The sequence below is a fragment of the Scylla paramamosain genome, chromosome 2, assembly GCF_035594125.1.
Source record: "Scylla paramamosain isolate STU-SP2022 chromosome 2, ASM3559412v1, whole genome shotgun sequence".
Taxonomy (NCBI): domain Eukaryota; kingdom Metazoa; phylum Arthropoda; class Malacostraca; order Decapoda; family Portunidae; genus Scylla; species Scylla paramamosain.
In genome coordinates, this window is record NC_087152.1 from 14,720,001 (window position 1) to 14,735,000 (window position 15,000).

General features: G+C 39.1%; 2 protein-coding genes across 2 annotated transcripts in view; both read left to right on the forward strand.

The window, feature by feature from the left end:
• The first annotated feature begins 6,047 nt into the window (after nt 1–6,047).
• Nucleotides 6,048–9,365, forward strand: LOC135106258 (chymotrypsin BII-like). Its single transcript, XM_064015087.1, has 7 exons — nt 6,048–6,169; nt 6,948–7,029; nt 7,135–7,273; nt 7,584–7,750; nt 8,037–8,123; nt 8,317–8,453; nt 9,047–9,365. Exons 1-7 carry the CDS (start codon nt 6,125–6,127, stop codon nt 9,200–9,202), a joined length of 813 nt encoding a protein of 270 aa, XP_063871157.1. The 5' UTR covers nt 6,048–6,124; the 3' UTR covers nt 9,203–9,365.
• A 3,991-nt stretch (nt 9,366–13,356) lies between these two features.
• LOC135106312 (D-serine dehydratase-like) overlaps nt 13,357–15,000 on the forward strand; it is a 7,456-nt gene continuing 5,812 nt past the window's right edge. The window contains exons 1-2 of the mRNA XM_064015198.1: nt 13,357–13,508; nt 14,916–15,000. The exon at nt 14,916–15,000 is cut by the window's right edge and continues 116 nt beyond it. Coding sequence (XP_063871268.1) covers nt 14,956–15,000 — 45 coding nt within the window. The 5' untranslated portion in view covers nt 13,357–13,508; nt 14,916–14,955. The remainder of the gene's footprint in view (nt 13,509–14,915) is intronic.

Sequence of the window (15,000 nt, forward strand, 5' to 3'; positions counted from 1 at the left end):
TGACCGTCTACCACAGCAGTAATAGAACGGTCAGAAAGGAAACTTGAGATGAAGTTACAGAGAGGAGGATAGAAGTCGCAGGAGTTTGGAAATCAAAGCTTTGTGCCAGATTCTATCAAAAGCGTTTCATATGTCTAGGGCAACAGCAAAAGTTTCACCAAAATCTCTAAAAGAGGATGACCAAAACTCAGTAAGGAAAGCCAGAAGATCACCAGTAGAACGGCCTTGACGGAACCCATACTGGCGATCAGATAGAAGTTTGTGAAGTGATAGATGTTTAAGAATCTTCCTATTGAGGATAGATCAAAAACTTTAGATAAGCAGGAGGTTAAAGCAATAGGACGGTAGTTTTAGGAACTAGAACGGTCACCCTTTTTAGGAAGAGGCTGAGTGTAGGCAAACTTCCAGCAAGAAGGAAAGGTAGATTTTGACAGACAGAGTTGAAAGAGTTTGACTAGGCAAGGTGCAGGCACGGAGGCGTAGTTTTGGAGAACAATAGCAGGGACCCCATCAGGTCCATAAGCCTTCCAAGGGTTTAGGCCAGCGAGTGTGCGGAAAATTTCATTGCGACGAATTTTAATAGGTAGAATGAAGTAGTCAGAGGGTGGAGGAGAGGGAGGAACAAGTCCTGATTCATTCAAGGGAGAGTTTTTTGCAAAGGTTTGAGGGAAGAGTTCAGCTTTAGAGATGAATGTGATAGCAGCGGTGCCATCTGGCTGAAATAGAGGAGGGAAAGAAGAAGAAGCAAAGTTATTGGAGATATTTTTGGCTAGATGCCAGAAGTCACGAGGAGGGTTATATCTTGAAAGATTTTGACACTTTCTATTAATGAAGGAGTTTTTGGCTAGTTGGAGAACAGACTTGGCGTGGTTCCTGGCAGAAATATAAAGTGCATGAGATTCTGGAGATGGAAGGCTTAAGTACCTTTTGTGGGCCACCTCTCTATCATGTATAGCACGAGAACAAGCTGTGTTAAACTAAGGTTTGGAAGGTTTAGGTCGAGAAAAAGAATGAGGAATGTACGCCTCCATGCCAGACACCTCTGTTATGCGCTCGGCACACAAAGACGGGACTCTGTCACGGATGCAGTAGTCATTCCAAGAAAAATCAGCAAAATACCTCCTCAGGTCACCCCAACTAGCAGAGGCAAAACGCCAGAGGCACCTCCGCTTAGCGGGATCCTGAGGAGGGATGGGAGCGACAGGACAAGATACAGATATGAGATTGTGATCGGAGGAGTCCAACGGAGAAGAGAGGGTAAGAGCATAAACAGAAGGATTAGAGGTTAAGAAAAGGTCAAGAATGTTTGGCGTATCTCCTAGATGGTCAGGAATACGAGTAGGGTGTTGCACCATTTGCTCTAGGTCGTGGGAGATAGCAAAGTTGAAGGCTTGTTCACCAGGATGGTCAGTGAAGGGAGAGGAAAGCCAAAGCTGGTGGTGAACATTGAAGTCTCCAAGAATGGAGGTCTTCACAAAAGGGAAGAGAGTCAGTATGTGCTCCAGTTTGGAAGTTAAGTAGTCAAAGAATTTCTTATAGTCAGAGGAGTTAGGTGAGAGGTATACAGCACAGATAAATTCAGTTTGAGAGTGACTCTGTAGTCGTAACCAGATGGTCGAAAACTCGGAAAATTCAAGAGCGTGGGCACGAGAACAAGTTAAGTCATTGCGCACATAAATGCAAGAACCAGATTTGGACTGAAAATAAGGATAAAGAAAGTAAGAGAGAAAAGAAAAGGGGCTACAGTCAATTGCCTCAGACACCTGTGTTTCAGTGAGGAAAAGAAGATGAGGTTTAGTAGAGGAGAGGTGATGTTCTACAGATTGAAAATTAGATCTAAGACAGAGAATGTTGCAGAAGTTAATGTGTGTGTGTGTGTGTGTGTGTGTGTGTGTGTGTGTGTGTGTGTGTGTGTGTGTGTGTGTGTGTGTGTGTGTGTGTGTGTGTGTGTGTGTGTGTGTGTGTGTGTGTGTGTGTTTATGTGTGTGTGTGTGTGTGTGTGTTTGTGTTTGTGTGTGTGTGTGTGTGTGTGTGTGTGTGTGTGTGTGTGTGTGTGTGTGTGTGTGTGTGTGTGTGTCTATATCTTTAACTGTTGCACGTAACGTTGCACGTGTCGTGCTGTGGATTAAGTGATTAAAATTTACGAACATAAGGACAAAGGGCACTCACACACTGGGACTCTTGAGGAACATTCTGTAAAGTAAAGTGAAAATGAAGTAGAATAAAGTAAAGTAAAGTTAAATGAACTAAATAAATATAATACCAATAAACATATATCTGACGAGCAACATAATATCAATAAGCATCTAAACGAGCGAAGAAAAGCCAACTATGTTAAAAGCAATTTAATAAAAAGTTTGCAATAAGGTCAATTCCGCCTACTTTCTATCTCTTGCTTTCCTTCACGCTTCCTTTCTCATCTGCTTTCTTTCATAAATATTTTTACATTTCTCCCTCTTGTAAAAAAAATAAAAATAAATAAATAAAATAAAAATGCAAGCCGCAAGAAACCCTTAGGCCTATAGGTGGTAGTCCTGTATAGAGCATGCCTACTTATTACTTACACAATTCATCCTCATCCGTAAATTTCTCTAACCCCCTTTTCCCTAACCACTCTTTTCACTCGGCACTAACAAGCTGATTGGTGACTTAGGAAAATGTGCAGATTTTTTTAGATTTTTATTTGTATTTACTGCATAAAATATTTAGTTCTATTTATTCACTTATTTATTTATTTACTTATTTATTTATTTATTTATTCATTCATTCATTCATGTCTTCATCTGTTTTCTTACTAATTTATATATTTACCATTTATCTGTTTATCTATTTACTTATTTATTTATCTATTTATATTTATCTATTCATCTAATAATTTACTTATTTATTTTATTTATTCATTCATCCATTCAATCATTCGTTCATTCATTTACTTCTTTACTTATCTATTCATTCATTTACCTAAGGTGTTTATTCATCTATTTATTCAGCTATCCATTCATTGTTTCATTCCATCAACTATTCCTCATACAACAGGCTCACTTGGTCTTGCTCTGTTTAGCTACCTACCCATCTATTTACTTATCATCTCATTAATATCTTCCATGCAGCTAGCTCACTCAGTCTTCACCCCAAACCCCCGCACAGTAGGTTAGGTAACACACAGCAGGGACGCGCCAGCTGTCACCTGTACACGTCCCAGATTGCACTGGCGGTGGTGGCGCCATCGTGACCGCCACCGTCACCTCGGAATTCCCGCCTCTTCCCTCGTTGCTCTCATTGCAGAGGAAGAGGAGAAGGAGGAGGAGGAGGAGGAGGAGGAGGAGGAGGAGGAGGAGGAGGAGGAGGACGCGGTAGATTAAAAGAGGAGGACGTGGTGGAGGAAGAGGAGGGGAGTATGGGAATTGGAGAAGGTAAAGGGGGAAAAGGAAGGGGTACAGGAGAGGGAAGAGGAGGGGGAGGTGGAGGAAGAGGAGAGGGAGGAGGGGACAGAGACGGAGGACGAGTAAGAATACAAAGGAATACAAAGGAATACAAAGGAAGGAATAGATAGCAACAGCCTTAATGGACTTGACGAGGATATGTGTGACTATACTACCACTACAGATTTCATGAGTAAGAGGTAAAAGAGCAACAAGGGTCAGGGAACATAAGAACATAAGAACATAAGAAATAAGGGAAGCTGCAAGAAGCGACCAGGCTTACACGTGGCAGTCCCTGTATGAAACACACCTACCTATTTCCATCTGCTATCCCCATCCATAAACTTGTCTAATCTTCTCTTAAAGCTCTCTAGTGTCCTAGCACTAACTACATGATTACTAAGTTCGTTCCACTCATCTACCACTCTATTTGAGAACCAATTTTTTCCTATCTCCTTCCTAAACATAAATTTTTCAAGCTTGAACTCGTTATTTCTTGTTCTACCCTGGTTGCTGATCCTAAGAATTTTGTTTACATCTCCCTTGTTATAACCCTTATACCACTTAAAGACTTCTATAAGGTCCCCTCTTAACCTACGTCTCTCTAAAGAATGTAAATTTAACAACTTCAACCTCGCCTCGTATGGAATACTCCTCATCCCCTGTATCCTTTTAGTCATTCTCCTCTGTACTGATTCTAATAGACCTATATCTTTCCTGTAATGTGGGGACCAGAATTGCACCGCGTAGTCTAGATGAGGTCTGACCAGCGCCAAGTATAACTTTAATATTACTTCCGGAAGGAACACCATGCAGCACACAGGGAGAGAAAGAAGGAAAGAAGGAAAGGTGGAGAGAGAAACATGTTACTCTGTCTAATATTATATAAAAAGAGAAGGAGGAGGAGGAGGACGGCCAGCTTGGGGTTAGGACCAGAACAGTTTTGAAGCGATTCATTAAGTAATAATTATTAACGTATTGAATTTCATTACTTTTTTATTTATTATCTTATTTTTAGCTATTTGTGTATTTCGTGACACTACGTAGTATGTCGTTTTGGGCTTTTTGAAAAGACTACGAACATATCCACTTGAATTTATATAGTAAAGATCGTTGTAGGTGTTATTATTTGAATAGGAACGTTCATATCGATTCGTGTTCTTTTCATTGTAAGAAGCAGAATAAAAAGAAAAAAAAAAAAAAAACGAAAGAAACGCAACTTGTCAACAAGGAAAATTACCTGAATATTATTTGAGCAGAAAAGTTCATATCGATTCATGTTCTGTTCAGTGTAAAAAAATAAAAAATAAATAAATAAATAAATAAATAGATAAATAAAAATGAGAAAAAAAAACAGCACAACAATAAAACAAAGAAAACAACACAACATGTCATCGAGAGGAATTGCGTGAATGTCATTCGAGTAGAAAAGTTTATATCAATTTATGTTGTTTTGTTCACTGGAGAGAGAGAGAGAGAGAGAGAGAGAGAGAGAGAGAGAGAGAGAGAGAGAGAGAGAGAGAGAGAGAGAGAGAGAGAGAGAGAGAGAACAAAAACAACACCGCAACATGCCACGAAAAGAGGAATTACCTGAAACACAAACTGATGCAATGGCCTCCAGTCGGCGGGTTTTCCCTTAGCATTGAAGGCTGCACTAATAAGCCCTGGTGTGAACAGCCACCTGCACCGACCACTACGTCTTAGCCACTATCGGTGCCACGTTTGTGTGTGTGTGTGTGTGTGTGTGTGTGTGTGTGTGTGTGTGTGTGTGTGTGTGTGTGTGTGTGTGTGTGTGTTTTCCACCTTTAGATTAGACTGCTGCATTACTCAGATGACCTACCCCACCGTTCTTCTCCACACATAATTTCTTCACTAATCCAAGTCTTTCATAAAATGTCATCCTCCACGACGTAATCAATCCACACGTTCTCCCAAGTTTTTTTTTTATTTGTTTATTTATTTTCACTTATTTGTTTGATTTTTTTTTTTTTTTTATGTAAGAGAGGCACTGAGTTAGGGCAACAAAAGAACGCAAAAGAAAGAAAGAAAGAAAAAAGAAAAGGCCCATTGAGGTGCCAGTTCCTAACTTTGTCCTACCACTCTCATCCTTCAATTTCTTATGCTTACTTAGTGAAAAGCTTACAACATCCAGGTCTGGGGGAACGCAAGATACAAGGAAACTATCTGTATGAGTATCAAGTCCACAGGTTCTTATCGCTTACCCGCTTACGCTACTATAAGCACCTTTCTCTTGCCGAAACTGGAGTCAAGATCTGCCATACACCTTACGTGACCTACAGTAAAAGATCACGTTGACAAAGTATTTAGTTCTACGCTTTGAGTTTGTACTGGCCGAGTGGATACCGTTCATGATGTTCACTGTCATGTCAGCCTAGGAGCGTCAGCACATGGAATTAGCAGCCAACGATCTAGTATGTCACTTAGGGAGGATTTGATTAGTCAGAAGAAGTATGTGTGTGTGTGTGTGTGTGTGTGTGTGTGTGTGTGTGTGTGTGGACGCTTGTTATCGTACTGTCACTAGCAGTCACAAGGACTTACATAATTCATATAATACATCACAGGGACTTTGGAGTCTCAAAATCTGTTCCTGGACACATAGGTTCCCACGATGATGAAGGAAGGGCACGAAAATGTTGCTTATATAAGTCCAGGAAGCTGCAAACAAAGTATCATTTTTCACCATGATCTCCAAGCTCGCCCTCCTCCTCCTCAGCGTCGCCGTCGCCGTAAGTGGATCGCTTTAATCATTACCAAAGTTTCATCAAATTTTACGATGTTTATGCTTAGAACGCCGGTAGAAAATTCTTACTGTAACTCTTTTTTTGCTTTTTGTGGAGGTTTAGATGGTCGACCTTTTAACTGTTTGAAGTCTTAGCTGGTCGGCCCCTGTCCGTACTGGGACAGGCAGGTTTTTTAAAGTGACGTCTTTGCAGAAAATTATGTATAGACATAAGTTCGTCTTACCTTACTGTTGTTAGGTTGACTTAAGAATTGCCCACTGTGATTATTGTTCCTGGGACTGATGGACTGAGACAAGGAAGGAGGCAAAGATACGTGGAATATTAGATTGCTATGAGTATGAAATTCTTCACCTTGCTTCTAAAAGTTAAGTGAATCTGTAAAATTACGCACCCAGGCCCAGGTAGTGTAATATTGAAAATATACTAAACACTAGAAATTGAACAATGAATATATTGGTAATCGATTTTTTCGCTTTTTTTTAATTTTTTGTCTTGAACGTTCTCTCACTATAGTAGCCTCCATCACTCTCTCACTATAGTAGTCTCCATCACTCTCTCACTCCACAATTCTTTAAAAAATCTGCCAAGTAGAGGAAATAAAATCGAAATGAGAATTTGTGCTCAGATTTTCTACCCAGTATTGCCTACTTTTCATTCTTCCAGTGTCCAAGTAGTTGCTATAATTCTTGGGATTCCCCTTATAACACAGTATTGATTTAATTATATCACACAAAAGCAATGCCTCTACTTCTTTCCCCGGCAGAGCGGTAACCCCGCGGCGGGTAAGCCATGGCACTGGAAGTCACCCAAGCCACTGGTCACTCCCATTGGCCCCGTGAGGTCCCGTAAGTAGTCAGCTGTGCCTTACTTCAAACAGAAATTTAAGAAAAATGCGCAGAGAACACAAATGCCTATCCTAAACTCCCAATATAGCTCGGCTCACTTCACAGCTCGCATCGTGGGCGGCCATGAGGCGACGCCCCACTCGTGGCCCCACCAGGTGGCTCTCTTCATTGACAGCATGTACTTCTGCGGCGGCTCCCTCATCTCCAACGAGTGGGTGCTGACTGCTGCTCACTGCATGGACGGGTAAGTTCAGCATCATTTCCTTCGTTTTTGTTTTACATTATGTTCTTAATTAACCAATTTCTACTACACAAATTTTCCATATTCACCTACATCTTTCTAAAGACATTTTTATTCTACTACAGTCTCTTCAATTATTCTGTAGCCTGGAAAACACAAAATCAAACGCCTGTTCTCTATTCTTCTTCCCGCGTGTCCATGCAAACATTTTTCACAGCTCTCTGCGGATGCTAGCAGATGATCATGGCAATGAAAGGGTTAAAACAATAGTGATGAGGCAAAGTAACACTGACAATTCCCACTTACGTTACAGCGCTCGTTCTGTGGAAGTGGTGATGGGCGCCCATAACATCCGACAGAATGAACCATCGCAGGTGACCATGACCAGCACCAACTTCTTCACCCACGAGCAATGGAACTCCTTCAACCTGAAGAATGACCTCGCCCTTATTAGGCTCCCAAAAGCTGTTTCCTTTAACGGTCAGTCCGGTGATGAGTTTTTTTTTTTTTTTTCTCTCTCTCTGTTAAGTTATTTATCTACATACTAGTGCGGCAATCCCACACGGGGTTGCCCAGACAAAGCACTACACACTCATACACTCATCATTCACACTCAAATAGCCCCGTCGGCCAATGGTGGAAAGGAATAGTCTCGTGGAGCACCATACTACATCCCAGTAGCTTAGGCATAACACAGCTGACTATAAGAAAAAGGAATATATTAAAGAGCTTTGGTATTTAAAGATATCGTCATTCATCTTTGCAGGCAACATCCAGGCGGTGTCCCTCCCCGCTTCTGACGTGGCTGTGGGCACCATCGTCACCCCCACTGGCTGGGGTAGGCCCTCTGACAGTGAGTACATTTCAGTTCCATCATATTTTTATTAATGTTATCGTTAGCACGAATTTTCTAGTCATCATAAATTTTTTCTTTCGTCGCTACTACTGTTATTGTTGTTATTGTTATGACTTCTTACATTATCATTTATGTAATCATTATCATTATTACTCATCTCTTTCTCTGTTTCTTTCGATGCAACAAACAGGCTCCGGCGGGACTTCCAACGTACTGCGCGAAGTCGATGTCCCCATCATGAGCAACGCAGACTGCAACGCGATCTACGGCATTGTGGGCGCCGGGCAAATCTGTATTGACAGCACCGGCGGAAAGGGCACATGCAACGTAAGACTTTTCGCTCTCCTTTTACTACCTCCCTTCAATTCAATAGAAATCTCGGCTTAGTATATAAATGGAATGAAAGAAAGAAAGAAAGAAAGAAAAAGAAAGGAATGAATTAATTAAGGAAAGAAAGAAGAAAGGAAGGAAGGAAAAAAGGAATGATATATATATATATATATATATATATATATATATATATATATATATATATATATATATATATATATATATATATATATATATATATATATATATATATATAGATAGATAGATAGATAGATAGATAGATAGATAGATAGATAGATAGATAGATAGATAGATAGATAGATAGATAGATAGATGGACACATAGATAGATAGACAGATAGATAGATAGACAGATAAATAGACAGATAAATATACATATATACAGACAAATGGATAGATAGATAGACAGGCAGAATTGCGTTACACTATATCTTCTGATCTAATATGAAAAAAAATAAATAGATAAAATAAATAAATAAAATAAAAATGTGAATCATACGTACATGAGTACTAAACAACACCGAAGCAAAAGGAAGCATAGAGTTAGTTCAAATTCTGAATATGTTTCAGGGTGACTCTGGCGGTCCTCTCAATCACGCCGGCAAGACCTACGGCATCACCTCCTTCGGGTCCTCTGCGGGCTGCGAGAAGGGCTACCCCGATGCCTTCACTCGCGTTAACCACTACCTGGACTGGATCAAGCAGCACACTGGTGTCACCCCCTGAGCAGCACGGGGCCCATTTCAGCTAGGAGCGGCGGCCGGCGAGTCTTGGAGATCTACTCACTGCCAGCGTAGGAGCTTCACCTCCTTCCTTGCTTCAACGCCATGCTGCTGCACCTGTCTGTAGATAGCAATAAATTCTACGGCAGTATAAGACGTGTTGATGATTTATTTTTTTCTTTCTTTCCCTCTTAAAGACTGAATGCTCTGCCTGACTTGATGGTGTTGGTTATGTTAACGGTTGCAACTACAAAAACAACTACTACTACTAGAGAGATAGATAGATAGAGATAGAGAGAGAGAGAGAGAGAGAGAGAGAGAGAGAGAGAGAGAGAGAGAGAGAGAGAGAGAGAGAGAGAGAGAGAGAGAGAGAGAGAGAGAGAGAGAGAAGGGAAAAACCGATAATGTGTCATGAGATGTGTTATAAGCTACATCTTCCAATTCCTCCTGTGCTATGTATAATGAACACAATGGACACACAATAGAAGGACTTAACGGGGAATGTGGAGATAGACACCAAGTGATGGCTATGCTGGTGATAATGTAAGAACGCTGATAATTCACTGTGTATCACGATTTTTATCCTTGGGTAACAACTGTTATTTTCTATTTGCTTATGCCTAGAAAACATGGAAAAACACAGATATTTATTTCTAATTTTGCTTCTTTGGTCACGATAATGATATCTAAGAAATTTACTTATTCCCATTGGAAATTTTGCTTCTTTGGCCAGGATAATGATATTTATGAAATTTACCTATTCGCATTGGGAGAAACTGGCAAATTTGAACTCTCATTTTTTTTTTTTTTATGTAGGAGGGACACCGGCCAAGGGCAACACAAATCCAATTAAAAAAAATCCCACTGAGATGCCACTCCCGTAAAAGGGTCTAAAGCGGTAGTCAAAAATTGAAGGATAAGTGTCTTGAAACCTTCCTCTTGAAGGGATTCAAGTCATAAGAAGATGGAAATACAGAAGCTGGCAGGGAGTTCAGAGTTTACCAGAGAAAGGGATGAATGATTAAGAATACTGGTTAACTCTTGCATTAGAGAGGTGGACAGAATAGGGGTAAGAGAAAGAAGAAAGTCTTGTGCAGCGAGGCCGCGGGAGGGGAGGCACGCAGTTAGCAATATCAGAACAGCAGTTAGCATGATAATAGCGGTAGAAGACAGCTAGAGATGCAACATTGCGGCGATGTGTGAGAGAGGCTGAAGACAGTCAGCTAGAGGAGAAGAGTTGATGAGACGAAAAGCTTTTGATTCCACCCTGTCTAGAAGAGCGGTATGTGTGGAACCCCCCCAGGCATGTGAAGCATACTCCATACATGGACGGATAAGGCCCTTGTACAGAATTAGCAGCTAGGGGGGTGAGAAAAACTGGCGGAGACGTCTCAGAACACCTAATTTTACAGAAGCTGTTTTAGCTAGAGATGAGATGTGAAGTTTCCAGTTCAGATTATAAGTAGAGGACAGACCGAGCATGTTCGGTGTAGAAGAGGGGGGCAGTTGAGTGTCATTGAAGAAGAGGCGATAGTTTTCTGGAAGGTTGTGTCGAGTTGATAGATGGAGGAATTGAGTTGTTGAGGCATTGAACAATACCAAGGTTGCTCTGCCCCAATCAGAAATTTTAGAGAGATCAGAAATCAGGCCTTCTGTGGCTTCCCTGCGTGAAATGTTTACTTCCTGAAGTGTTGGACGTCTATGAAAAGACGTGAAAAAGTGCAGGGTGGTATCATGAGCGAAGGAGTGGATAGGACAAGAGGTTTGGTTTAGAAAGTCATTGTTGAATAATAAGAAGAGAGTGGGTGACAGGACAGAACCCTGAGGAACACCACTGTTAATAGATTTAGGAGAAGAACAGTGACCGTCTACCACAGCAGTAATAGAACGGTCAGAAAGGAAACTTGAGATGAAGTTACAGAGAGAAGGATAGAAACCGTAGGAGGGTAGTTTGGAAATCAAAGCTTTGTACCAGACTTTATCAAAAGCTTTTGATATATCGAAGGCAACAGTAAAAGTTTCACCAAAATCTCTAAAAGAGGATGACCAAGACTCAGTAAGGTAAGCCAGAACATCACCAGTAGAGCGGCCTTGACGGAACCCATACTGGCGATCAGATAGAAGGTGGTGAAGTGATAGATGTTTAAGAATGTTCCTGTTGAGGATAGAATAAAAAACTTTAGATAGGCAGGAAATTAAAGCAATAGGACGGTAGTTTGAGGGATTAGAACGGTCACCTTTTTTTAGGAACAGGCTGAATGTAGGCAAACTTCCAGCAAGAAGGAAAGGTAGATGTTGACAGACAGAGTTGAAAGAGTTGAACTAGGCAAGGTGCAAGCACGGAGGCGTAGTTTCGGAGAACAATATCAGGGACCCCATCAAGTCCATAAGCCTTCCAAGGGTTTAGGCCAGCGAGGGCATGGGCATGGGCATTTGCACAACCTAGAAGCAAAACTACATATGATACAAAAGTAGCATTTATTTATTCTAGGATTACACATGTGAGACAATAAAACATTAGAAATTAGTAGTTTTCCGCGATTTTCGCTTGTACTCTAAATTACTTTCACGAATCAGGCCTCAAATATAGTCTCCCATCATGTTTTCATTATAAGACCCTTGGTAGCGGCGTTCAAAGTCCAGTACATCCTGGTGGAAGCGCTCGCCTTACTCCTCGAAGTACACCCCCATGTTCTCCTTGAATTTATCAAGATGAGTGTCAAGCATATGGATTTTGAGGGACATCCTGCAACTCATCTTGCCTTAGTTTCTCACCAAGGTTTCAACAAGCTCCACATAGTTTTCGGGTTTGTGATTCCCAAGGAAGCCGAGAACCACTGCGACAAAGCTGTTCCACGCTGCTTTCTCCGTCCTAGTGAGCTTCTTGGAGAACTTGCACTCCTTGACCTTCATTATTTGTGGACCGACGAAGACACCGGCATCTACTTTTGCCGCAGACAGCCTAGGGAAGAAATCTTGGAGATAATTGAAAGCTGCAGACTTCTTATCTAGAACTCTGACGAATTTTTTCATAGGGTCCAGTTTTAAATGCAGTGGAGAAAACAGAAACAGTACCTTTCTGGCGTTCAACAATGGATCACATTTGACGTTGTTCTTCCCGACACTAAACTCGGTCCGCTGTGGCCAGTCCCTCTTGTTGTAATGTGCCACGGTGTCCCTGCTGTCCCAGAGGCAAAAATAACAAGAAAACTTGGTAAAGTCGTCTTGGAGATCCATAAAGAAGGCCATCATTTTGAAGTCTCCGATAACCTCTCAACCGTACTCTTCATATTTCAAGGCATCTAGCAAGATCTTGACAGTATTGTATTCCTCTTTAAGCTGGACGGAGTGAGCGAGGGGAAGAGATGGATACTTGTTCCTGTTATGAAGCAACATTGCTTTGAAGCTCCTGCTCGAGCTGTTGATGAAGAAGCACCTCTCGTTGCGGTTACGGGCGATTACAATTGCCTCACATTGTGGCAAAAACAAAGCTCATCTTACGGGTAAAAAAGCTTGAAAAATGCAGGTGACGCTTTCTTTGACCTGATATTTTCACTTTCATCTAACAAATTTCACTGCTTGAATCTCGATGTCAGAATCTCGGCATTGGACTTTGTGAAACCAAGGTCTCTGATCGGGTCGTTGACGTCATTTTGGTTTGGGTAGTAAGGGTTACTCTCCTCAGTTGCGCCTCTGAAATCTGGATCAATGAGTTCATCTTCTGAACTGTTTTTCCTTTCTAAAAACTGCTGCTCTCTCTTTAAAGGAATAGGTACGGGGTGCTCAAGAGCAGTGTGCTCTGGCGCAATGGATGAATGGATGACATAAGGGTCTGGATATATGACAGCAGGTTAGTATCAAAACATCGCTGTCCAGATAAAAATAAAAAAAACTTTAAAGGGAGTAATTGTCATTTTCTTTAATTTCTAAATAAAAGCAATTAGGAAGTAACATTTACTGACCAAAGACAAAAAAGTTAAAAGTTTGTATCACGGTGATATATAATTTTGCAAGTGAAGGCGCGTGTGCTGAACCGCACCGTATGGTATGAGGTTTCAAGATTTTAGCGTCCGAAACATGCAGAGAGTCAGTACTAAAAATGCTCGTAGCACAGAGGATGCTTGGCAGTAACGCAGTCCTGTCAGGAGGAAATTAATAAATTATTGCCAACAGTTAGCAACTCAAAGCGGTGGCACCGGCACGCAAGTCAACAACACTCAGTGGGACGGGACCTCTAGTAGTGGTCGACAGGCCGGGAAGGATGGTGAGGGTGTGTGTCGGCGGCTCATCACAGACATAGGAACCAACAAGTGAGTAACAGGTTGTGGAAGGTTTTCTGGTGATTGTGACAAACTTAAAAAAACAATTAGAATATACAAAGGTACATTCCTGACAGCTGTTTATCGAGTGAAATGAGTGGCTGCGGATATTGTGGAGGCGGCTTGGGACAGCGGGAGACCACCGGCACGGACCGGCGGGAGGGGACAGGTCTATACTTTCAAGGAAAATGATACGAAGCACGGATTGAAGGGGTAACTCTTCCATTGCTCGGTAGATTTATATGAATTTAATATATTATATATATTTTTTTTTTTATAATCACGTAGTTTTAAGAACATAGTAATGTCATGTAGATTACATATATATATATATATATATATATATATATATATATATATATATATATATATATATATATATATATATATATATATATATATATATATATATATATATATATATATATATATATATATATATATATATATATATATATATATATATATATATATATATATATATATATATATATATATATATATATATATATAATCTACATATATATACATATATGTATATATATATATATATATATATATATATATATATATATATATATATATATATATATATATATATATATATATATATATATATATATATATATATATATATATATATATATATATATATATATATATATATATATATATATATATATATATATATATATATATATATATATATATATATATATATATATATATATATATATATATATATATATATATATATATATATATATATATATATATATATATATATATATATATATATATATATATATATATATATATATATATATATATATATATATATATATATATATATATATATATATATATATATATATATATATATATATATATATCTATATCTATATATATATATATATATATATATATATATATATATATATATATATATATATATATATATATATATATATATATATATATATATGTATATACTCGTATATATATATATGTATATATATATATATATATATATATATATATATATATATATATATATATATATATATATATATATATATATATATATATATATATATATATATATATATATATATATATATATATATATATATATATATATATATATTCTTTTCATGTAATGTCATGCTTCAGTCGCCAAATGTTTTAGACTCTTTTATAAGGACTTTCCAAATGCTACTGCTTCTCGCAGTGGTGGTATAGAATCCTTATTAAACCATGACTAGAATCAGGAAAATACTTGAAAATCTTGATAGTCTCCACTAGAACCACTGAAAACTTGTCGAGATAAGACGGAGAAGCGTTTCAGAATACTATCGCTGTGTTATGGTACAAACTAATCACCTATGAATTCGGCAGGAAGGCGGGCATCTCCCGTCACTACTGCACAGCCTGGGAGATGGGGAGTCACGAGGATGGCACGCGGCGAGTGGCCGACCTTTTC